Source organism: Mytilus edulis, chromosome 1 (genome assembly GCF_963676685.1).
Source record: "Mytilus edulis chromosome 1, xbMytEdul2.2, whole genome shotgun sequence".
NCBI classification, from domain to species: Eukaryota; Metazoa; Mollusca; class Bivalvia; order Mytilida; family Mytilidae; genus Mytilus; species Mytilus edulis.
Window position 1 is genome coordinate 93,364,331 of NC_092344.1, and position 25,009 is coordinate 93,389,339.

General features: G+C 33.3%; 2 protein-coding genes across 3 annotated transcripts in view; both read left to right on the plus strand.

Annotated features, from left to right (window-relative positions):
• The first annotated feature begins 430 nt into the window (after positions 1 to 430).
• LOC139495180 (calreticulin-like) lies at positions 431 to 8,991 on the plus strand. Its single transcript, XM_071283382.1, has 10 exons — positions 431 to 657; positions 1,855 to 1,959; positions 2,197 to 2,403; positions 2,967 to 3,061; positions 3,493 to 3,627; positions 3,976 to 4,164; positions 4,390 to 4,533; positions 4,864 to 5,044; positions 7,724 to 7,794; positions 8,440 to 8,991. The coding sequence occupies exons 1-10, from the start codon at positions 573 to 575 to the stop codon at positions 8,464 to 8,466; spliced, it is 1,239 nt and encodes a 412-aa protein (XP_071139483.1). The 5' UTR covers positions 431 to 572; the 3' UTR covers positions 8,467 to 8,991.
• A 9,207-nt stretch (positions 8,992 to 18,198) lies between these two features.
• The window catches only part of LOC139495185 (uncharacterized), a 56,379-nt gene continuing 49,568 nt past the window's right edge, over positions 18,199 to 25,009 (plus strand). For both annotated transcript variants that reach the window (XM_071283391.1, XM_071283397.1), the window contains exon 1: positions 18,199 to 18,351. In XM_071283391.1, the coding sequence (XP_071139492.1) occupies positions 18,309 to 18,351 (43 nt within the window). In that variant the 5' untranslated portion in view covers positions 18,199 to 18,308. The remainder of the gene's footprint in view (positions 18,352 to 25,009) is intronic.

Genomic DNA, 25,009 nt, shown 5'->3' on the forward strand with positions numbered 1-25,009 from the left:
TAAGTGTATTTCATATATGAAAACAAGCATGTATCAGGCACTAACAAAAACCCAAATAAAAAACAGATTTTTTTTTTCAAAAATGTTGTTGTTGTAGTTGTATGTGTATTGCATATTGTGTATTTAGGCCTATATTTTTTTTTTATTTATCTATTTTTTCAATTCTTACATAACATCTTCTCATGTTACATCTTACGTTCATGAAAAAACTTCTAACAAGCTTTTAATGATAAATGTTTCTCACGTTTCTTGATATAAGCTTAAACTAAGTTGGTCTGATCTTAGCTAATTTCGTGTTTTCGTGTCAGCCTATCCCCCCTTTTTGTGCTGTCAAAATCGGATTGGATATAATAAATATCCGTGGCACGGAAACAGCCGAATGTAACAGGAATAGATTGACGTAGATAGCCGGGCGCGTGGTACAAATCGATTGGTCCACCGAGGTAAATATATATCCAATGACAATCTTCCATCTGGCCTGTCACGTGTGTCCCGGCATCTTCTCACTGGAAATACAAACATCAGAGAAGTGAACATCATACTTGAACATCATATTGGAACATCGTCGAATAATGAGAACTTTCCTGTTGCTTGTCGCCGTTTTCGGCGTAGCACTGTCAGACCCAACTGTTTATTTTCAAGAGGGTTTCTCCAGTGGTGAGTTTGCAACCTTTTTTTATAACTTTTGAGAGACGGTGTGCACATGTAAGAAGAACACACAAAATTATCCTGAACTGTCAAAATTGTGAATCACTTTCGTCGATTACTTCTACAACACTTTGCATTCTTGAGAAATATCATTCTAATGATATTAGGATCCTGATATTAATTGCCAGTGTTTGATTAAATAATTTAGTACAAGGTGCTTGCCTGTTGCAGTGTTGGGAAATTAAACAGACTGGCCAGTCATGTCAGTGGCTTGTGAACAATTTGTGCTTTACTACATGTAAATAATGAATACTAGGCTGACAGAGTTAGCCTTTTATATTTCTTTTGAAATCACTAGATTTCTTAAAGGATTGTCACGAGTCATGATAGTTTATTCTTTTTGTGATATATTTATTTATTCATTTATTTTTGTATCATATGGCTAGTCCGAGATTACTCTGAGGTCCAACGGCTGTTTTGCCAGACAAGCTGGGGCCGTGGGACGTCAGAGCTCGTCCCATATAAAAAAGTGGATATTTGCCCACCCAAAATAGATATGCTGCTTCGTCGCTTCTGGTGCAGACTGACGGCATTGGAATTATATAAATCGGGCATGAATTTGATCATTTTTCATTTATCTCTTTATTTATGTAAGCTTCACCTACCTGCCACCCTTTATTTTTCCATATTTAAAGTTTTCACAGTGACCTATCGATTCAGACATTTTTACTTTCATATCATATGCCATGAACCCTGTTCAGGGCTTCAGGGTATATCTGTACATTGATATCAATGTTTTTAATGATTTCGAGATAGAAATGTGGCTTATGCTATATGAAATGGGTAGGGACACTTTTCTGATATAATATATGTTGTTTGATCAAATGATCTTTAAATTAAATGACGACTCCGGAAAGGTTTATATTTTCCCTATTAAAACCACCAGATCTGTGAAGGAAAACAGTTAAAATGAGAGGGTTGGTGTCAGATCCGAATTTTTCATAAAAGGGGGGGGGGGGAGGCTTTAGTTGTGCTTCAGTGATTCCCTGCATAATCAGCAAAATTTTTCCCACTAATGGGGGGAGGGGCTGCCCCACCCTTCCCCCTTATTCCGACTGATGGTTGCCATCTCAAATATAGTTTGTCCTTGCCAAAGTTGCATGTGGTTGCCTTGTAACATATATTTATGTTATCTATCTTTTTTAGCTGGTTGGACCGACAGATGGGTCGAATCTACTGCTAAGGGAGCAGATCAAGGCAAATTTGAATGGACTGCTGGAAAATTCTACGGAGATGAAGATCTTGACAAAGGTAGACATAATAACATTTAGTATGTCGTGTATGAATTTTGCATACATGTATAAAAACTATGGTTAAATGGAAATGGATTCATAAATGTCTTCATTAAAATTTAAAAATCCAAAAACTAATAATAGATCACTCACTGACTTAATTATATATCAGTGTCTATGCTAGAAATTTTCACCCCTTAATCTAAGGAAAAATAGAAAATATTTTTAAAATCTATATTAAATCTTAATTTTACAGGTATTCAAACATCCCAGGATGCAAAGTTTTATGGAATTTCCAGCAAACTAGAGAAGCCCATCAGCAATGAGGGAAAAACTTTAGTTATCCAGTTCACTGTCAAACATGAACAGAACATTGATTGTGGTGGAGGATACATGAAACTTTATCCAAGTGATGTTGACCAGAAAAATCTCCATGGAGATTCTCCATATCTCATCATGTTTGGTAAGTTATAAAAAACAAGGTTTTAATCAGTAGTTTTCTTGTATACCTTACAACTGATTTTTCCCAAAATGATATTGTTGATTATGGTTTTCTTATTAAGCTGAGTTTCTGATATTTCTAAACGAGGACTTCTATTTAAAGTGTTAAATGCTTTCATCAGTCTTCACGCCGAGTGGCAGCCCAGGCTGGTAAAATTGCTCTGGGGCCTGTAAAAATCAGACCTACAGGCCAACAGAATCGAACTAAAAATTTTCAAAAATTGAGCTGTAGACTTAGCAGTTCAGCGTGAAGACTGTATCATCAAAATAAAGGCAATAACTTTTTGTTTTAAATTTGTCAATTGCTACAAGTGCATTTAAAATTCATATTGGTATTATATGAAAACAAAATATTTTCAAATTTATAAACCAACTTTTGAATTTGATCCTCTTAATATAATCAAATTGATGTACAAGTTAGGATCCCTCCTTGGGTTTGCAATGTTCAGTTCAGGTAGTACTAAATGTATTGCAATTTGGTATTGGTCCAAATTGAGATTATTTATTTGAATTTATTGTTTTCAGGCCCTGACATATGCGGACCAGGAACCAAAAAAGTACATGTGATTTTCACCTACAAAGGAAAGAATCTTTTAACCAAAAAGGAAATCAGATGCAAGGTACAGTAGTTTTCTTTTGATGATTAGAGAAAGCTTATACCATAAAGTTTGCAGAAAGTGCAGTCTTGAATTTGAGAAAAGCAACCTCAATAGATTTATTGGAATGAAGCAGTGTTAAAAGCAAATCAAGTTACATATGAAAAAGAAAGAGCAAACCATGACAATTAAAACAGATGGACAGGCAAAATTTTGTTGATGGTCATTTTGTGTTTTCAACAATAATTCAGTCAATTTGACTGTTAAATGTACATTTATAAGTGTCAAATTAACCAGAAAAGATCTCATAAACTTAAGGAGATGTAGTATGCTTGCTAATGAGGAAACTTAAAAAAGTTTATTCTAAAAAAAAAACATTGAGAAGATAGTCTTAACAAACATAAATCTTGCTTAATTTAAGTAATGATTATGATCGTCTCTTTAATTTATTTCAGGACGATGTGTTCACCCATTTATACACATTGATAGTAAGACCAGACAACACATATGAAGTTAAAATCGATAATGTTAAAGCTGAGAGTGGTACTTTGGAAGATGATTGGGATTTCCTTGTACCTAAAAAAATTAAGGTTAGTATTGAAATACTTATATATTGTTTTCTCAGGTTTTATATTAAGAATGTCGCAAATATAAAAAGGTGTTTTAAGAAGCAAATTCCAAATTGATTTATGACAGACTCATAATTTGCTATATCAATCCAGTGGTTTTTTTCTTGACAAAGAAATTAATTGTTTCATGGTAATTAGAAAAAATAAAATACTATTCATATAATTTTATTATAAACACATTTAATAGAGCATATATATATTTGGCAGATCCATTCAGGAAGTGCTTTTGTTGTGTGCTGGAGTTTAGACTGGTATTAATTCAAGAAAATGTAATAAAAATATACAATATTTTTTGTATAATTTTGATAGGATCCAGAAGCAAAGAAACCAGATGATTGGGATGAAAATGAGAAAATTGATGACCCAGCAGACAAAAAACCAGAAGACTGGGACAAGCCAGAACATATCCCAGACCCAGATGCCAAAAAACCCGACGATTGGGATGATGAAATGGACGGAGAATGGGAACCACCACAAATTGATAACCCAGACTACAAGGTATTATATAATTAAGATTTGTAACGACATGTTATATATGTACTTGTTTTTTGTCATGTGTATCATTGATATATACATATACCATGTTATTCATTTATAAAGACTGATGAATCTGACGTGTAAAATACTGAAGAACTTTCACTACTAAAGTGTGAAGTATGTTTTAAAATATATAAATGTTAGCAATCAAGTGACATAAATGTGTTTTTTTTTTTATCTTTTTAGGGAGAATGGAAACCAAAACAAATCGACAACCCAGCTTATAAAGGAAAATGGGTTCACCCAGAAATTGATAATCCAGAATATGTAGAAGATAAAGATTTATATAAATATACAGATATTGGAGCAGTAGGATTTGATTTATGGCAGGTAAGGGAGAGAATGTGTAAATTATAGCAAGAGTCGTCTTTCTTTTACTTTATCATTAAAATTTGAAATTTTTGTGATGTTTTTATTGTTGTGAAAATGGCGTCAGGATAGGTATTGCAAAATGAAAAGATATCCCAACATGAAAAAAGATATTTGTATGCTAAGCTATTTAAAATTGCAATAGTTAATAGAACATGGAAGTTTACAACATTTATCATTGATAAAAGCTAGAGTTAAAGTTTCAAAACAAGTTCAATCCTACTTTGTAAAACAAGACAAGCATAACAGCTTGTGCGCAATTGTTTAAATGGTTTTATTTTTTACTTCCAGGTAAAATCAGGTACCATTTTTGACAACATTTTAATAACTGATGATGAAAGTAAAGCTGAAGAAGTAGGAAAGGAATTATGGGAAAAAACAAAAGATGCAGAAAAGACAATGAAAGATAAACAAGATGAGGAAGAAAGAAAAGTACGAGAGGAAGAAGACAAAAAACGAAAAGAGGAAGAAGGTATGCATGAATTTGTAGGATAATGCATTGTAATCTCTTGAGCAAATTAAGTATTGTATGATATCCATTGATTATGAAGACACACATCTGATTATTTAAATATTCAGAAATAAGGGCTTCATCCTCAACTGTTATGAAGGCTTTTGTGTGAGATCTCTACACTAAGTAGAAATCTTTTTATTAGCTCACCTGGCCCGAAGGGCCAAGTGAGCTTTTCTCATCACTTGGCGTCCGGCGTCGTCCGTCGTCGTTAACTTTTACAAAAATCTTCTCCTCTGAAACTACTGGGCCAAATTTAACCAAACTTGGCCACAATCATCATTGGGGTATCTAGTTTAAAAAATGTGTTCGTTTACCCGGCCAACCAACCAAGATGGCCGCCATGGCTAAAAATAGAACATAGGGGTAAAATGCAGTTTTTGGCTTATAACTCTGAAACCGAAACCATTTAGAGCAAATCTGACAGGGGTTAAATTGTTTATTAAGTCAAGATCTATCTGCCCTGAAATTTTCAGACGAATCGGACAACCGGTTGTTGGGTTGCTGCCCCTGAATTGGCAATTTTAAGGAAATTTTGCCGTTATATGGTTATTATCTTGAATATTATTATAGATAGAGATAAACTGTAAACAGCAATAATGTTCAGCAAAGTAAAATCTACAAATAAGTCAACATGACCGAAATGGTCAGTTGACCCATATAGGAGTTATTGCCCTTTATAGTCAATTTTTAACCATTTTTCGTAAATCTTAGTAATCTTTTACAAAAATCTTCTCCTCTGAAACTACTAGGCCAAATTTATCCAAACTTGGCCACAATTATCTTTGGGGTATCTAGTTTAAAAAATGTGTCCGGTGACCCGGCCAACCAACCAAGATGGCCGCCACGGCTAAAAATAGAACATAGGGGTAAAATGCAGTTTTTGGCTTATAACTTAAAAACCAAAGCATTTAGAGCAAATCTGACAATTGGTAAAATTGTTTATCAGGTCAAGATCTATTTACCCTGAAATTTTCAGATGAATCTGACAACCTGTTGTTGGGTTGCTGCCCCTGAATTGGTAATTTTAAGGAAATTTTACTGTTTTTGGTTATTATCTTGAAAATTATTATAGATAAAAATAAACTGTAAACAGCAATAATGTTCAGCAAAGTAAGATTTACAAATAAGTCAACATGACCGAAATGGTCAGTTGACCAATATAGGAGTTATTGCCCTTTATAGTCAATTTTTAACCATTTTTCGTAAATCTTAGTAATCTTTTACAAAAATCTTCTCCTCTGAAACTACTGGGCCAAATTAATCCAAACTTATCCACAATCATCTTTTGGTTATCTAGTTTAAAAAATGTGTCTGATGACCCGGCCATCCAACCAAGATGGCCGCCATGGCTAAAAATAGAACATAGGGGTAAAATGTAGTTTTTGGCTTATAACTCAAAAACCAAAGCCTTTAGAGCAAATCTGACACGGGGGTCAAATTGTTTATCAGGTCAAGATCTATCTGCCCTGAAATTTTCAGATAAATCGGACAACCCGTTGTTGGGTTGCTGCACCTGAATTGGTAATTTTAAGGAAATTTTACTGTTTTTGGTTATTATCTTGAAAATTATTATAGATAGAAATAAACTGTAAACAGCAATAATGTTCAGCAAAGTAAGATTTACAAATAAGTCAAGATGACCGAAATGGTCAGTTGACCCATATAGGAGTTATTGCCCTTTATAGTCAATTTTTAACCATTTTTCGTAAATCTTAGTAATCTTTTACAAAAATCTTCTCCTCTGAAACTGATGGGCCAAATTAATCCAAACTTATCCACAATCATCTTTGGGGTATCTAGTTTAAAAAATGTGTCCGATGACCTGGCCATCCAACCAAGATGGCCGCCATGGCTAAAAATAGAACATAGGGGTAAAATGCAGTTTTTGGCTTATAACTCAAAAACCAAAGCGTTTAGAGCAAATCTGACAGGGGTTAAATTGTTTATCAGGTCAAGATCTATCTGCCCCGAAATTTTCAAATGAATCGGACAACCCGTTGTTGGGTTGCTGCCCCTGAATTGGTAATTTTAAGGAAATTTTGCTGTTTTTGGTTATTGTCTTGAATATTATTATAGATAGAGATAAACTGTAAACAGCAATAATGTTCAGCAAAGTAAGATTTACAAATAAGTCAACATGACCGAAATGGTCAATTGACCCCCTAAGGAGTTATTGTCCTTTATAGTCAATTTTCAACAATTTTTATAAAATTGTAAATTTTTACTAAAATTTTCCACTGAAACTACTGGGCCAAGTTCATTATAGATAGAGATAATTGTAAGCTGCAAGGATGTTCAATAAAGTAAGATGTACAAACACATCACCATCACCAAAATACAATTTTGTCATGAATCCATCTGCTTCCTTTGTTTAATAGTCACATAGACCAAGGTGAGCGACACAGGCTCTTTAGAGCCTCTAGTTCCTTTGAATGTCTCAATGCTTGATTTTTTAATAAATGCATTTTTATTGTACAAATATAATCTTAATAGTCCGTTTTCCATTTATGAACTTTTTATGCTGCATATCAAATGCAAACTTTATTTAAACATTACATTTTGAGTATTTTATTTCTTTGTGCAACATGTGTTAATAAAACCAAAATATGTATAAAAAAAAAATATTTTAATCTTTAGATAAAAATAAGAAAGAAGGTGGTGATGAGGAGGAAGAGGAAGAAGATGATGATGCCGGAGAGGAAGATAAAGTAAGTTAACTGAAAGAGACTGTTAAAAACATCCTCAAAATCACTCGCACTCTCTCGTAACATTTGGTAAATCAACAATTTTATTGAGATATAAAAATGAGATGTGATTGGATTGCCAATGAGACAACACTCCATGGCATCCAAGACCAAATGACACAAATTAATTATAAGTTACAGTTCAGCCTTGAACAATGAGCAAGTGCATTCTGCATAGTTGGCTTTTAAAGGGTCAAGAAATGACAAATTTTAAACAAGTAAAGCTGTGTGACTGGTCGAAAAAAGATGGAAAAGAAGGGTTCAATTATTGAAGCATTTTAGCTGTGGTAAAAATACAAGCGATTCAGCCTAAAGTCAATAACTTTAATATTCAAAATTTGGCATTGAATGGAGTTGGTTATTTTTAGAGAAATTTTGGTCCCTTATAAAAGTTTCAATGGTAGATTATTTTAAAATAGATAAGGTGAAATGAGGTAGTTTTGCAAGATATTTAATATTTTTTTCATGGTATAAAACCTGTTCTGGTTCATTGCAATTAATAACCAAAGTCATATACATATGATTTGTTCCTTTATATGTTCAACTCATTGACAGTCTGAAGACTAAGTTATGACAAATTTTTTAATTAAATGTCTTATTTTATTTCAGGATGAACATGACCACGATGAGTTATAGGAAAGAAGATTTTAGGACAATTTTAAATTCATCTTCTCTTCATCGCTGTATGGCAGACTTTATAATAATGTGATCAAGTTTTACTAGGGGACATAATCCATGGGGAAAACCTGCAAATTGTGTTGTGTCAAATCAAATTGTCTGTTTTTGTATCTGTATTTTAGAGGTTATCTGATTGTGAATGAACATGGGTGAATGGTTGTGTATATGTTGGTATGATGAATATTTGTTTTGATACTGAGCGAAAAATATCCTATGTGTTTGAAAGGCATGTTATGCAAACATTATTATCAACCAGAGTTCACAGTTTATAAAATCATGGTAGTAGTCCATTCTTTATTTCAAGCTTTATTTATTAAGAATATTTGGAATATCATATTTTTATTGTATTTCATTATTATTATTATTAATGTGTTGTTAATGTGTATTTGTTATACTTCTAGTATAAATTGAGCATTCTGGTTGAACTACTAGGTGTTTTACATTGCCAAAAACAAAGCAATGGTAATAAAACACTTTTATCAACATATGTCTTATAGTAGTTATTATGACCATCTTTTAATGATTGTTGTTGTTTGTCCAGTAATCTTGGGGCTATTTGTCTCACATTGACAGAGTAAAAAACCAAGACGTAGGTATGCTGTTTTTGGCAGCAGTGTACATGTATTAGTTTTTGATTAGGACTAGTTTATGGTGAACTACAAGTGGTAGGTCAATGATATTTGGTATGCAGTTGGATAGGCATTTGCACATCTCGTTTCCATGGAGATTGTTCAGCCATGTACCTTCAGTCATGGTTCATTGATTTTGAATATTTGCACAACTTTCATGTAAAAGTATTCCTATTATTGCATTATTCAAAATTGTAAGAAGGCGAGACATATCGCTGTGATAACAGTTAATTGCCATTTGTTTGACTCTGAAGTTTCCTTTTGAGTAAATAACCCCTCCAGATTCCTTTTCCTCTATGTTATATGGCCAGAATGCAATGCTTGATAATGTATTCACCGATTCATGAAGCCCAAAAGTGGTGTGAAAACACCCAACTATCAATCAATCACCCATTAGTTCATGAAGCCCAAAAGTGGTGTGAAAACACCAACAGTCAATCAATCATCCAATAGTTCATGAAGCCCAAAAGTGGTGTGAAAACACCAACAGTCAATCAATCATCCAATAGTTCATGAAGCCCAAAAGTGGTGTGAAAACACCAACAGTCAATCAATCATCCAATAGTTCATGAAGCCCAAAAGTGGTGTGAAAACACCATCAGTCAATCAATCACCCATTAGTTCATGAAGCCCAAAAGTGGTGTGAAAACACCAACAGTCAATCAATCATCCAATAGTTCATGAAGCCCAAAAGTGGTGTGAAAACACCAACAGTCAATCAATCATCCAATAGTTCATGAAGCCCAAAAGTGGTGTGAAAACACCAGTCAATCAATCACCCATTAGTTCATGAAGCCCAAAAGTGGTGTGAAACCACCAACTATCAATCAATAACCCATTAGTTCATGAAGCCCAAAAGTGGTGTGAAAACACCAACAGTCAATCAATCACCCATTAGTTCATGAAGCCCAAAAGTGGTGTGAAACCACCAACTATCAATCAATCATTCATTAGTTCATGAAGCCCAAAAGTGGTGTGAAAACACCAACTATCAATCAATCATCCATTAGTTCATGAAGCCCAAAAGTGGTGTGAAACCATCAACTATCAATCAATCACCCATTAGTTCGTGAAGCCCAAAAGTGGTGTGAAAACACCAACTATCAATCAATCACCCAATAGTTCATGGTCGCTAATAAATAACTTGACATAAATTATTGTGGTTAACTTTTTAAAAAATCTGCTAAAGTTCCTCGGGTGAATACTTACGAACACGGATTTTCCTTACGTTATCTAGTTTTAAAATTGTATTCTGGAATTAGATTCATTGATAAACATGTTTGCTCTTGCTAAAAGATATATGGGCCATGGAATTTTCAGTCTTATCTAAATTTCAATTTTGAAGTTGTGGAATAGGAATGTTACAGATTTTGTCTCTATAACCTAAAAAAAAAATACACAAAAATGCAAGACTTGGACATACAATTTCCAGAGGTGTCAGCAGTGCCATCGGTGTATTGGTTTGTGATGAGGTTAGATTATGATTAGCCTACCACTTGTACAGTTTCTTGAAGGAGGTAGATAGATCTCCATGTTAAATGAGATGTGCTAATTCAACTGCATTCCAAATATTAATGTTCGTCTTGATGTTCCCCATAATTGGACCTTAACATTAATGTATGTGAACTAAGCAAAACCTTTAAGACATTAGATCTTTTAAAACATAAGTTTTTCACCACAAAGAAGCTAAAAATGACGATTAACATATTTTTTTTCAATCATGCCAATCAAACAGGCCTAGTCAAATCGTCATTTTCCAATTGGATGGACTTGTATGTCATGAAAACTTTATAAGCTTGTTTGAAATGGTGCACATCACTGGGGTAAAGCTAATGACAGTAACTGCTGACGCTGCCAAAGGAGTTGGTCCAGTAAGACCCCTTTTTGGCCCCAAAATAAAGCAGTTTTACAAAATTGTTAAAATGTAAACTTTTAGTTATCTATTGGAAAGAAGAATACTTCTGCCACATAAATAGTGCTGTTTTTGAAAAAAAAACGGGTACTAGCATCATTAAGTCGTGCTAAATTACTGAAAATTTTAGTTAAATTTTAGACTGTTTCCGTTTTAAATGAAAGTGGTCGCATTTGTGTTCATTCTTAATATTGAAATTTATGTTATATTTGATGATAATATATAACATATATAAAGGTTGAGAATGAACACTGATGCGGCCACTTTCATTTTTGACAAAAACCATCTGAAAAGTGTAGTTTTTTGGCATATTTAATAAATTTTTCATATTTAAGCTTAAATCGGAGCATGTTTAATGACTAAATCAGTAAAAATCTTTCACATAAACTAAGTGAGTCATCTGAAATAGACGCTTGAGTGTTTAAAAAGTGTCAAAAATATTTCGTCAGATGAACATGAAATTTGAGGCCAAAATCGATCCTTACCGGACATACTCCTTTGAGGAACATCTTTTGAATGATATAGTTTGTTCTTCTAAATTTATATTTGGCGTATAACCGAAATGTATAGACCGATATGCAGAATGACCAGTGTTTCCATTCAAAACTTTCTAAAACTAAATGTCTGTGGACAAACATGTTTGTTGAAGTGTGTATCAAAATGCTGTCTACATTAAATGACATGAATTTGCAGGTGGTATAATGATAAAACATGTACTTATCTGAAATAAAGAACACTTGCAATGGTAGTTGAAACCGATATAATGTCAATGGGTGTACATGCTTTGGCGTTTTTAAAAAGGTGTATTTATTACGATATTAATAGGAATCCCAGAAATAAATAATAATTCTTTTGGCGTGTACTTGGAGGCTACATATGGTAAACTATGTATTTTGTCTTCTACCTGTAGGTTAATGCAGTCTTATACATACGTTTGATTCCAACACGATTTACTCTTTGATACAAAAAAGGTTATACTAATGCGGATATTTTTTAGAATTGATGGTCATCCTTTATATGTTCCGGTAATCTTTAATAAATTACGGTCCTCCTTTACAAATTACGGTCATCTATTTACCAATCACGGTCATCCTTGTTGTGTGTTACAGTCATCTTGAAAATATTTTAATCAAGATTTAAGATCAACCGTTTTAGCGTTTTTTCAAATCCAAGTTCCTGTTTTATACACATTTTTCGGTAGTTATTTGCGATTTACGTGTGAATCTTTTATAACTTTACATCGTACCAATATAAAAAAAGAAGAAGTGGTATGATTGCAAATGAGACAACTGTCAATAAGAGACAAAAATGACACAGATATTAACAACTATAGATCACCGTACGGCCTTCAACAATGAGCAAAGCCCATACCGCATAGTTAGCTATAAAAGGCCCCGATAAGACAATGTAAAACAATTCAAACGAGAAAACTAACAGCCTTGTTTATATAAAAAAAATAAACGAAAAACAAATATGTAACATATAAACAAACGGCAACCACTGAATTTCAAGCTCCTGACTTGGGACAGACACTTACTTAAAATGTATGTTTTGTTAAGAAAATGATAAAGAAACACTTAAGACAATATAAATACTGACCTAATTTTTCATCCGACATCTTGGGATGACCGTGAATGCAGTTACGGTCATCAGCTTTACCCTAGTGAAAATAAGACCACATCTTCTTATATCTATGTTTTATATAAGACACTCCGACTAAAGAAAACCCCAATATGTCATTCCAGAGTTATGTGACTTTGGCTGTCAAATAGACAAAAGGCATATTAATATGGACCAGCTCTATCATGCTTGGATCAATTTCCTACAAACTAAATATATATTGTTTAAAATTGTTGAACGTAAGACTCTTTTTATTTTGAAAATATTCTGGTGGGTCATTCCAGCCGAAAACATTCACATAAAAAAATCGAAAAGAAGGGGGTTTCCCACCCTTGGATTTACCAATGTCTTGTATTTTCATATCCTGCTGTTTTATTCAAATGTAGTTGTTAACATAGTTTGAATAATACTAACAGTTTAGAAACTTACAAAATGTTAGAACAAAATAAATAATAAAGCATGGTATTTTGGACTGGACTACATCTAATTTCCATCGAGATGACTTCCGAAGACTGCCGACCATCATATAACCCAATACAAAAATTAACCAAAATATAGACAATCAAGCACGTTGGATGAATCAATATTAATTCTAAAAAGATGCTTCCTTTAATATTAAACAGTATCGTAACTATATCCCTTCGTGTTAAAAAATATTGGACATTTCCAAGCGAGATAACCCGAGTTGTTTAAGATTTGTTTTATAAAAGCTCTGATAGTTTAAAATTGCTCACCGAGATATAATTGACATGTTTTAGTCTTCTGCTGTTTTATTCAAATGTAGTTGTTAACATAGTTTGAATAATACTAACAGTTTAGAAACTTACAAAATGTTAGAACAAAATAAATAATAAAGCATGGTATTTTGGACTGGACTACATCTAATTTCCATCGAGATGACTTCCGAAGACTGCCGACCATCATATAACCCAATACAAAAATTAACCAAAATATAGACAATCAAGCACGTTGGATGAATCAATATTAATTCTAAAAAGATGCTTCCTTTAATATTAAACAGTATCGTAACTATATCCCTTCATGTTAAAAAATATTGGACATTTCCAAGCGAGATAACCCGAGTTGTTTAAGATTTGTTTTATAAAAGCTCTGATAGTTTAAAATTGCTCACCGAGATATAATTGACATGATATCTCGTATGTGTATTTAAATTAAGTTATTGTTTCATCATTTTTCAATTTTATCTGCTATGGAAAAATTAACTGCGACGAAAAATGAAATTTTCATGATTTTTTTAAAGCATCAACCCATAGTCAAAGGTACAATAACCACAATAGAAACATAGGGGAAAAAGAAAAACATATGAATGCTATTTTCAAATGGCCATTGACAACAGTAAACGCTGACTTAAAATTCTTTTTTTTTAAGAATCATATTTGGAAATCCTTCTAAAAGTTCACTTGCTATGGATCTTTTTTTTATCACATTTAATGAAAAAGATATATTAAAAATTATATCAAATTGTTATTTCTGTTATGGTATATATTTTTATTTTATTATGTCATTATAATGTGTAAATTACTAAAAAATACTAATATCTGCAATTATATGTTATTTACTAATGGTAACATTAAGTGTTTCCCGTTTACATCAATGATAACTATTTATAAGATCATTAGATGTATCAATGACATAGCACGTGTACTGATTAATGTAAAACAAAATGTCCTTCATTCTTGTGTATGATGAGAAAGTTGAACGACTTGGTTAGCGTTTGAGGTGAAAAACGACATTTTTGTGCTTTGTATAGAATATCACCATAAACAAGAGGCTCTCAAGAGCATGAATCGCTCAACTGTATTTTTGTCGAGCCTGCAACTTTTGTTGCAGAAAGCTCGACATAGGGATAGTGATCCGGCGGCGGCGGTGGCGTTAGCTTACTTCTTAAAAGCTTTATATTTTATAAGGTGGAAGACCTGGATGCTTCATACTTTGTATATAGATGCTTCATGTTACGAAGTTTCTGTCAGTCACATGTCCAATGTCCTTGACCTCATTTTCATGGTTCAGTGACCACTTGAAAAAAATGTTCAAATTTTTTGTAATGTTGAATTTTCTCTTATTATAAGTAATAGGATAACTATATTTGATATGTGCGTACCTTGCAAGGTGTCCTCATGTCTGTCAGACAGTTTTCACTTGACCTCGACCTCATTTCATGGATCAGTAAACAAGGTTAAGTTTTGGTGGTCAAGTCCATATCTCAGATACTATAAGCAATAGGGCTAGTATATTCGGTGTAAGGAAGGACTGTAAAGTGTACATGTCCAACTGGCAGGTGTCATCTGACCTTGACCTCATTTTCATGGTTCAGTGGTTATAGTTAAATTTTTGTGTTTTGGTCTGTTTTTCCTATACTATATGCAATAGGTCTACTATATTTGTTGTATGGAATGATTGTAAGGTGTACCCGCTAGCGGGCAGATGTCATGTGACCTTGCCCTCATTTTTAGGTTCAGTGGTCAAAGTTATGTTTTTGAGTTTTGGTCTTTTTATCTAATACTATATGCCATAGGTCAACTATATTTGGTGTATGGAAATATTTTATGATCTTTATGTTAGTCGCGCAGGTTTTATTTGACCGTGACCTCATTTTCACGGTTCATTGCACAGTGTTAAGTTTTTGTGTTTGGTTTATTTTTCTTAAACTATAAGTAATGGTTCAACAATATATGTTGTATAGAAGCATCATTAGCTGTGCATGTCTGCCTGGCATGGTTCATCTGACCTTGACCTCATTTTCAAGGTTCATTGGTCTTTGTTTAGTTATCTTGGTTAATGTTAAGTTTATGTGACAGTTGTAATAAAGCTTAGCTTTATACTGAGGACTATCAACATAATATCAATGATTAGTATAGAAGGCGAGACATTTCAGTGTGTGTACTCTTGTTCTTAAATCTTTCATCAATTATTATTTTTGTTTTTCAATACAAATATTTATGTTATGAGTGGCTTAGAAATCTTTGTATCTGTCATAATTTCTTCAAAAGCAAAAACATGCATTTGACCCCCGTGTTCTATTTTAGCCATGGTAGATATTCTCTTGACGTACGAGGAAATAAAGATACAAAATTCATACTAAAACTAATTCAGCCTAAGTTTGGCTGGAATTGGTTCAGTAGTTTCAGAGAAGATTTTTTGTTGAACATTTTTGGTGTTTACAGTTAATAATATTCAAGATAATAACCAAAAACTGCAAAATTTTCTAAAAATTACCAATTTAAATTGTGGCAGCAACTCAACAATGGGTTCTTAGATTTGCCTAAAAATTTCAGGGCTGACATAACTTCGACTAACAAACACTTTTTTTTTGAAACAGAAAGTAAAACACAAAATTTATTTTATATACTCTAAGGATCATTCAGCTTAAGTTTGGTTGAAATTGGTACAGTAGTTTCAGAGAAGATATTTGAAATAATTTAAACCGGACGGACGCCAAGTGATGGCAAAAGCTAACATTCCCTTTGGAAAGGTAAGCTAAAAATGATATGTGAAATACCCAGGTATATAATGTATGTACATTGAATTATATTTATATATTCTAAAATTTAGTAAATGTTTTCTCAAGTTTCTGATATCGAAAGCCCTTGTATAATATTTACTAGATTTATATCGTTAAAATCACATACGTGGTTACATATGCAAGCTAATTGAACAAGTTGAGAAATATACAAACAGCATTAGATTGTTCCAAACAATAGGAAATGAAGGTCTCGTTTGAAGTAAAATACCGTAATAAAAGGAATCGTGTATAAAAGATGGACGAAAGATACCATGTAGAGGGACAGTCAAACTCATAGATTGAAAATAAGCTGACAACACCATGGCTAAAACTAAAAAGACAAACAGACAAATAACAGTACAAAAGACAAAACATAGACAACTAAACTAAGCAACACGAACCCAACCAAAAACTGAGGATAATCTCAGGTGCTCCGGAAGGGTAAGCAAAGAACATCCTTTTAACAACAAGGACTAAAACATATCAGCTGTTTTGCGTCAAGCAGTGAATACGAGAAGTAATCACGCAAGACAAAATTTCAAACTCTACTGAGAAGTAATGATTCCTACATAGATAACATTATAATGTCTTAAAGATCAACCGTTACCCTGAATAAGAGAAGTGTTATATGACTCCCCTTGAATATGTTATTGAGAATTGCACATATATTTTACATGAATAGTTTCACAAAATCTCCTTTATCCGACTGACGTTTTCTTCTCTTATTTATTTATCGTACCAAAAAGCAGATTTTAGTCAATAAAGTGTGTGCGGGCTGAGCAAAGTATACTGGTTTTAGTATGAAAATAAACATTTTGAAGGACGGCTCATACAATAATTAAATTTGGCACATTGATACACAAATCCATCAAATCATTAATTTTGCAAAATTTAATTATGCTGTCTACTGCAGCTTATATTGGTTAGTCCACATGGGTACACCAGTTGTCCACCGTAGGCAGACTTGCACCATCCGATCTACAACATCATCAATTGAAAAAATGACCGCCTTACGCTTTTTATGTTAAAATTCTTATCACGCCCAACTCCACTCAGAGCAGACGGAGGCGGACCAAAAAGGCAACGGCAATCCACCTTGCTCAACAAGCAAATAGTAATTAAAATCGCAAATAGGATGTTTTCGTTCATTTTGTTTTTATATAATAAGGCCGTTAGTTTTCTCGTTTGAATTGTTTTACGTTGTCATTTTGGGGTCTTTTCTAGCTGACTATGCGGTTTGGGCTTTGCTCATTGTTAAAGGCTGTACGGTGACCTATAGTTGTTAATTTCTGTGGAGAGTTGACTCATTGCCAATCATACCACATCTTCTTTTTTAAAAGCAGCCATATACCGATATATACTGAACTTTAAAACAATTCTGACTGAGACCTGGGATCAAAGTATCAGCTATGATTTCCCTTTCCTCATTAACAAGAGATCCTCTTTCTTTCGATAAACATGCTCTTTTTTCTTCCGCCGTACCCTCAGACGTATACTCCTTCGACAGTGTTCTATATCTAAAAATTCTACACCCACCCCAAAAGAAGCTAATTGGCTTCTACCAGATTATGCCCTGGATAATCCTGAATAATGGTTGCGATATTTTCATTCAGTCGGATGCCAACAGCAAATCACATTCCCATGTGGACATATGAACTAAAAACCACTTTAAATACTTATCTTAGAGATAGTATGTTTTTAATTGTGTTAAACTTAAGATTATACTTCTATTTTCATCCTCTGTTATCTAAACTCTCCTTTTTTTTGTTTCCGCAATACAAGGTGATACTTGTCAATTTAATTTCCGATTTCAGATTTTAAGTAAAGTTCGCTTTATTCTATGGCTCTGTTCAGCATCGTGCAGCCTGATCATTTGAAGTATTCATCGGCCCGAACACTGACCGTACAATTATTCTCTTCCACTTGTAATAACGACGGAAAGGTTATTCACAAGAAAGTTTAACATATTGAGATTTTTTCACATTCATTTTGAAAAACAAATCGAGTGATAAAAGTTGAAAGTTCAAATGAAACGTCGGTCTTTGACCTTCCTTCATCTTTAAGTTCCATCTTCTGTTTAAGTGAATATTACAATAAGTGGCTGTTGTTCTAAAATATGGTGTCTTGGATATTTTTATTAACCTTGTTTGTTCTTCTAGGTAAGTTTTAATTAACCATTTGATAGTTTTGAATAATAAAACTAATTTCTGGAAGAGTAAAGATGATGCTAATATTTAAATGGACTTTGGTTCTTTCAGGTTGTATATAAAATAAAAATAGAGAAATAAAGGCTAATAATTTGTGATACTGTTTCCATGATGATTCATGGGAATACTTTTGTTTTCGTCCATAGTGACGGAGAGACCGAAATGGATAGTTAAAACAGACGTAGAGTGAACAGGATCAAAAGTGTAACTCATTGTTTCTATAGTTTTGTTATTTTTTGTTATTTTTTGGCGGGTGGGGGTGGGTGGGGAAGGGTTATAAACTACTAGTATATATAAATTAAACCATTGCAAAAAAAAAAAAACACAAACTATTCGGTGTTCGGCGTTTTGGTCGTTGTTTTTGGAAGTTAACAATGAATTCAATAGTTATTCACTAAAGAATAGACAAACTATACATGAATACGGAGATAAAATTAAAGAAGCAGCTAACTTCCAATTTTACTGGTTTGAATTAGGACTATGTTAAAATCAAATTGTTAAATACAAATTGTATTCAGAACGAATATAATAAAGAAGTTGTTGTTGATACTAACATTTCGGTTATTTTATTGTATAATTTTTGTAGGTTTATTGTCTGTAGAATATTCTTTATCTCATCAAACGGATTAGACACAACGCATTAAACACATTTACAATGGATTTGGCTTGTGAAATCAGTTTTAGTTGATAAACAGATACTGTATATAGTACAGCATTTGTTATTTTCAAGGTTACCAAAACATATGTTTTCTTTTCAAAATGTGTTTTAGATAAGTTGAACTTTTATATATTAATCAAACCACCATAGATAAATTAATTACTTTAAAATGGATAAATTATTCCTGTATATACAAATCTAAGTTGATCTATCTTATAACCAAAATGATCACATGAAGGTATCGTATTTTAAAGTATATGCCATCACTCAGTACTGGCACACATCGCCTGAAAAATACAACACTGTTTACAGTCTGCGTAACCAAAAACACGTTAAACTAAAAAGCCACCCAAACTAATAATTGGTTTCATTCACTGGAGATAAATATATCAAACCATGTCACATTTTGCAGAAAGTTCATGTAGGCCTTCATAGAACAGAACATATTTTATTTCCAATTAAGGGCCCACAAGGGGCATACAGAGCATACATGAATATGATCACATATTGCCTTTGATCTCTAAGACATCAAATTCTAAACGAGAATTAAAATGATACTTGAAAAAACCCTCATCAAATACCAAGTTCAAATTGTGTTGCTTACAGTTTTTTTCGTTGACATTTATATAAATGATTTTTTTTTCAGAAAACTATAATATTCTTTGTTACGCTGGTGCGTTTTATTTATCTAGGGCTATTATATGTCTAAAGGCATCTTTGATTGTAAAATGATCTTAAAAAAAATAAGTCAGTCATTGCACTATGCAGACAAATACCAAATATTTCATTTTATTTTTTAGTTTATTTTTGCATCAAGGGAGAGAAGTATTTTAGTTAAAATTGACAATTTATAGAAAGAAAGGTTAATGAATTTTTCATTTTTGTCGAGCATGCGACTTCTGTTGCACAAAGCTCGACATAGGCATAGTGATCCGTCGGCGGCGGCGGTGGCGCAGTTGGGGGCGTTAGCTTACCGCTTAAAAGCTTAATATTTCAGAATGAAGATGACCTAGATCCTTCATATTCTGTGTATTGATACCTTCTGGTATGAAGTTTCCGTCTGTCATATGTCCATTGTCATTGACCTCATTTTTATGGTTCTTTCTTATTATGAGTGATAGGATAACTATATTTGGTATGTGCATATATTGCAAGGTCCTCATGTCCGTCAGACAGTTTTATCTTGACCCCGACCTCACTTACAGGATCAGTAAACGGCAAGGTTAAGTTTTCGTGATTAAGTCCATATCTCAAATACTATAACCATTAGGTCTACTATATTTGGTATATGGAACGATTGTAAGGTGTATCCAACTGACAGGTGTCATCTAATCTTAACTCATTTTCATTGTAAGTGGTTGTAAATAAGTTTTTGTGTTTTTGTTAGTTTAAAAATATCTATTTATAGCGGATTGTGTAACAAGTTTTGCAACTTATTAATCATTTATTTATCCCTTTCCACTTTGCGGGTGCGAGAGCTGTCCTGTAGCGGCATTAGCCAACTCTTTTTCGAAATCTACAAGGGTATTTTTTACGTGCAAGAAATATGGCTCTCTCTTAACACAGGTCACCAATTTATCGCCCCCTTTCGACGGACTATCATCGTTTCCTCAAGACCATACTCGCAAATGGTGTCAAGGAAGAACCGAAAATTCAGTCCCTGAAATTTTCATCCCGGAACGGGAATCTAACCAGGAACCTTTGTGTTAGTAGTCCGATGAACTAACCACTACAACCCGGCTCTCACCATCTGTTGTTCTAATGCTTTATGCAATAGGTCATCAATATTTGGCGTTTGGAAAAATTTTACGCACTACATGCAGTGGCGGATCCAGAAATTTTCATAAGCGGGGGCCCACTGACTGACCTAAGAGGGGGCCCGCTCCAGTCACGCTTCAGTGATTCCCTATATAAACAACCAATTTTTTTCCAAAAAAGGGGGGACGGGCCCCCTGCCCCCCTTGAATCCGCCTCTGACATGTATATAACAGTCTGGCATATTTTATTTGACCACCGTCACCTCATTTTTACTTTTAATTGCTCAATGTTAACTTTTTTGTCTGTTTTTTCTAATACTTATAGCAATAGGTTAACTGTATATGGAGTATGGAATAATTGTAAGGTGTATATGTCTGTCTGACAATTATCATGTGACGGTGACCTCATTTTCACGGTTCATTGATCAATCTTAAGTTTTCCTGGTTTAATATGATTTCTTCAAGATTGTATATGCAAAAGATCAACTCTATTTAAAATCTCGGGGCTCTACTTCCTATATACAAGGTGATAGGACGTGCCGCTGGAATATGTCACCTTTTCAGTCTTGAAAATATGTGAATAAGTCGGGGACACTATCAGAAACATATGAATAGGTTATTATAGTTCCCATAACTTCTTCGTCTGTCATCTTTCTTGGTGTTCCCGGCTTTTTGTATCAACCAACTTTTCTCTTTTTGGCACTTTGGTATTTCACTATTTCATTACAGACCATTACACACCACGTCCAACCGAAACAATACGGAAAACGGTTACAATTATACCGACGCAATATATGAAAAGGTATTGCATCGGTGACAATATAAAGGAATTTGATGCGACTGTCATACAAGTGAGAGGTTTAGCTAGCTATAAAACCAGGTTCAATCCACCATTTTCTACATTTGAAAATGCCTGTACCAAGTCAGGAATATGACAGTTCTTGTCCATTCGTTTTTGATGCGTTTTGTTATTTGATTTTGCCATGTGATTATAGACTTTCCGAATTGATTTTCCTCTGAGTTCAGTATTTTTGTGATTTTACTTTTTTCTAAAATTTAAATTATATTACAGGGTGGGATAACAGAACCCCAGCGGGCCCCTGTCAATTAAGTATTGTAATAATCCCCCCGAGTTTAAAGTACGCAATGATAGTAAGGTGAACATGTCTGTCTTGACAGGGTTCATCTGACCTTGACCTCATTTTCTTGGTTCATTGATCAATGTTAAGTTTTCCTGGTTAAAGTTGTATCTTCGATGTACAATAGGTCAAGTATATTTAAAGGATATTTGGTGTATGGAATGATTGTAAGGTGTACATGTATTTTAAGTTTGGTTAAGCAGGGGCGGATCCAGCCAATTTAAAAAGGGGGGTTCCTAACCATGGAGAAAAAAGGGGGGTGGGGTTCCAACTACATGACTCCATTCAAATGCATTGATCGTCCAAAAAAGGGGGATCCGCGCCTGTTTAGTGACCTTGACCTCATTTTCTTACATCATGTTAAATTGCTGTGATAGTTGTTAAAAGGCTATATATTTAGGACTGTCAACCTAATATAAATGGTTAGTAATTATAAAGAATGTGAGATTTCACATGATGTGTACACTATTTTTTACTTCAAGTGTGATCAAGTGTAGCAAGAATACATGGTGACACCAATTTTTGCTTTTTGTTTTCTTTACAAAACAATATTCCCTCATGTATTTCAAATTCGATCTCATTGATTTCTTATTTGAATATTAGCAATCTAAAACGTTTGTTTTTTTTCATGAATAATCATGCAAACTTGGGGCCAGGCACGGGCCAGGGCGCACAACTTGTAGCTTGAAAAATAGTATGGTGACCGTTTTTTTTTTTCATTCTTTAAGAAAAAAAGACCATCATAAAATTTACATTTTTTGGCAAAGCGTGAGAAAATTCTGTCCGTGTAAAATTATAAGACTTATAATGTAATACAAAATCACAATGTCTGTTTTTTTAATGATCTGATACACTAGTTTCTTTCCCCTTCCCGCAATAAAACTTTCTAATAAAGCAAGAGTGGACGCATGATCTGTACTTCAAAGATAATATCCCTGAACAGGTATTCTTATTCTGTCCATACTCAAATATGTTGTAGAAACTATAAAGGTATAATGGTATTTCGACAAAGGGGTTGTTTCATTCATAATTTTTGCCCTAAGAAAAAGTGTTGAAAATTTGATGAAAACCTACATGACCTAGTAAGTAAGTAAGTAAGTAAATTTTATTTAGAGTCGGCATATATATACATAATAACAGAGAAAACATGAGCTCTGGTGAGCTCTTTAACCGACTATCACATAAAAAACATGCAGCATCATGCAAATACTACCAAATAAAACTAAAAAAACATGCAATATAATGAACAGATGAAAGCAAATCTATTTGATTTGTGAGCCTCCAGAGTCAAAGTTCATGTGGCAAGTGCCTCTATGTGCATTGAAACGGGGAATCAGCAAATCACTTGGGATCATAAAATATAACAGACTAAAAGCATAAAAACAATAAATAAATATAAGCACTAGCATTTAATGGCAGATATATTAAAAAAAATGCATAAAAAACTGCATAAAAAGCAGAGCAAAAGGCCATTATAAAAAGAAAGAAAGAAATTTCAGCTTTGAGACAGCACTGGGTGGAAACGACATGAACTGCGGTAACATTTTTGACCCCCACACCAGGAATTTATATAATTCCTAAACTGGTCAAAAGAAGTCATGAGTCTAGCCTCATTAGGAAGTGAGTTCCATACCTGTGCTGCCTCAAATCTAAAGGATCTTTTACCATAACTGGAGGTTCTAGGTCTAGGTACCTCAGCAGTGTTTACATACCTGAAATTATATGAACTGTTTTTTATTACAACTAAATCTTGAATAAATAAAGGACATTTTTTAATAATTATTTTAAAGGTCTCCAAGGCAATTGAGCGCATTCTATGAGTTTTTAATGATGGAAGGTTCGAAATCTGCAGGAGTGTTTCGTATGAGCTCTGATGGTCTTCATAAATAAATCGAAGCGCTCTTTCTTGTATTTTTTCTATTTTCCTGGTATTTTGTTCCCCACAGAAATGCCAAGTCAAAGGGCAATAACTAAAGTTAGTTTTAATAAAAGAGTAGTAAATTGTAAGCTTACTCAGTTTGTTTAGATGTTTCCCAATTCTTTTCAAAACATTTAATTGCCTTGCAGCCTTTTTACAAATATTTGAAATGTGTAAATTAAAGTTTAATTTAAAATCAATCGTAACTCCAAGTAGTTTAACCTCATCCTCACATGATATAGAAATACCATTCAAATCAAACACAATCTTTTTATCATGTGTTTTTTTGCCAAGAGAGATAGCTTGAAATTTCCCTGGGTTGGCCTGCATTTTATTGGAAGAAAACCACTGTATTAAAAAATTGCTGTCTTCCTCAAGAGCAGAAATTACATCTTGTAAGGAATTTCCACACTTTGACAAAGTATTGTCATCAGCATAATTATATAAAGAACAATTTTTTACAGAAAAGAACAAATCATTAATAAAAATATTAAATAGGATGGGTCCAAGGATAGAACCTTGTGGTACCCAGGGTTGGCAAAGTATTACCCACCCGGGAATTCCCGGGCGGGAAAACCCGGGTTTTCCCAGGCTGGGCAATACTCCCAGAAATGGGTAATAGTGGGCATTACTGGGCAATATGATTTTTTAAGCTTTTAACACAAAATAGTAAAGACTTGTTATAGTTTCATTGTATAACAGCTAAATATATATACTTTTTATACAGATAACCATTGACCATGTTGACAGTCATTTCTAGAAAATTCAATTTCATTCTCTTCTCTATTAATTTTATATGTAGGCAGAATACAAGATTTTCACATTTAAAGATACCTTTTAATTACCAAGTATTGTTTCAATAATCCAAACTTTGAAAAATGCATTTTTTTGCAGTGTTTAAGTGAATTTTTAATTTTAATTGTTATACATTCATATTGCTAAATAAACACCCTACAGGGTCATGCCATTAACACTTATTAAATTGAAAGGACTGATTATTGTTACATAAACAAATCTGTGTTCTAATCTGAATAATTACTTATTAATTAGTGACAGTACATATACATTATTTAAATGTGATGTTTCTTTAATACCGGCGTTTTGCATTTGCGCCGATCTGCATTTCATTTGCGCCGAT

Coding starts and splice junctions, on each gene's coding strand:
- LOC139495180 (XM_071283382.1), top strand. CDS start 573: ATGAGAACTTTCCTGTTGCTTGTCGCCGTTTTCGGCGTAGCACTGTCA. Junction 2,404..2,966: donor TCCATATCTCATCATGTTTG/GTAAGTTATAAA, acceptor TATTGTTTTCAG/GCCCTGACATATGCGGACCA. Junction 4,165..4,389: donor TTGATAACCCAGACTACAAG/GTATTATATAAT, acceptor TTATCTTTTTAG/GGAGAATGGAAACCAAAACA.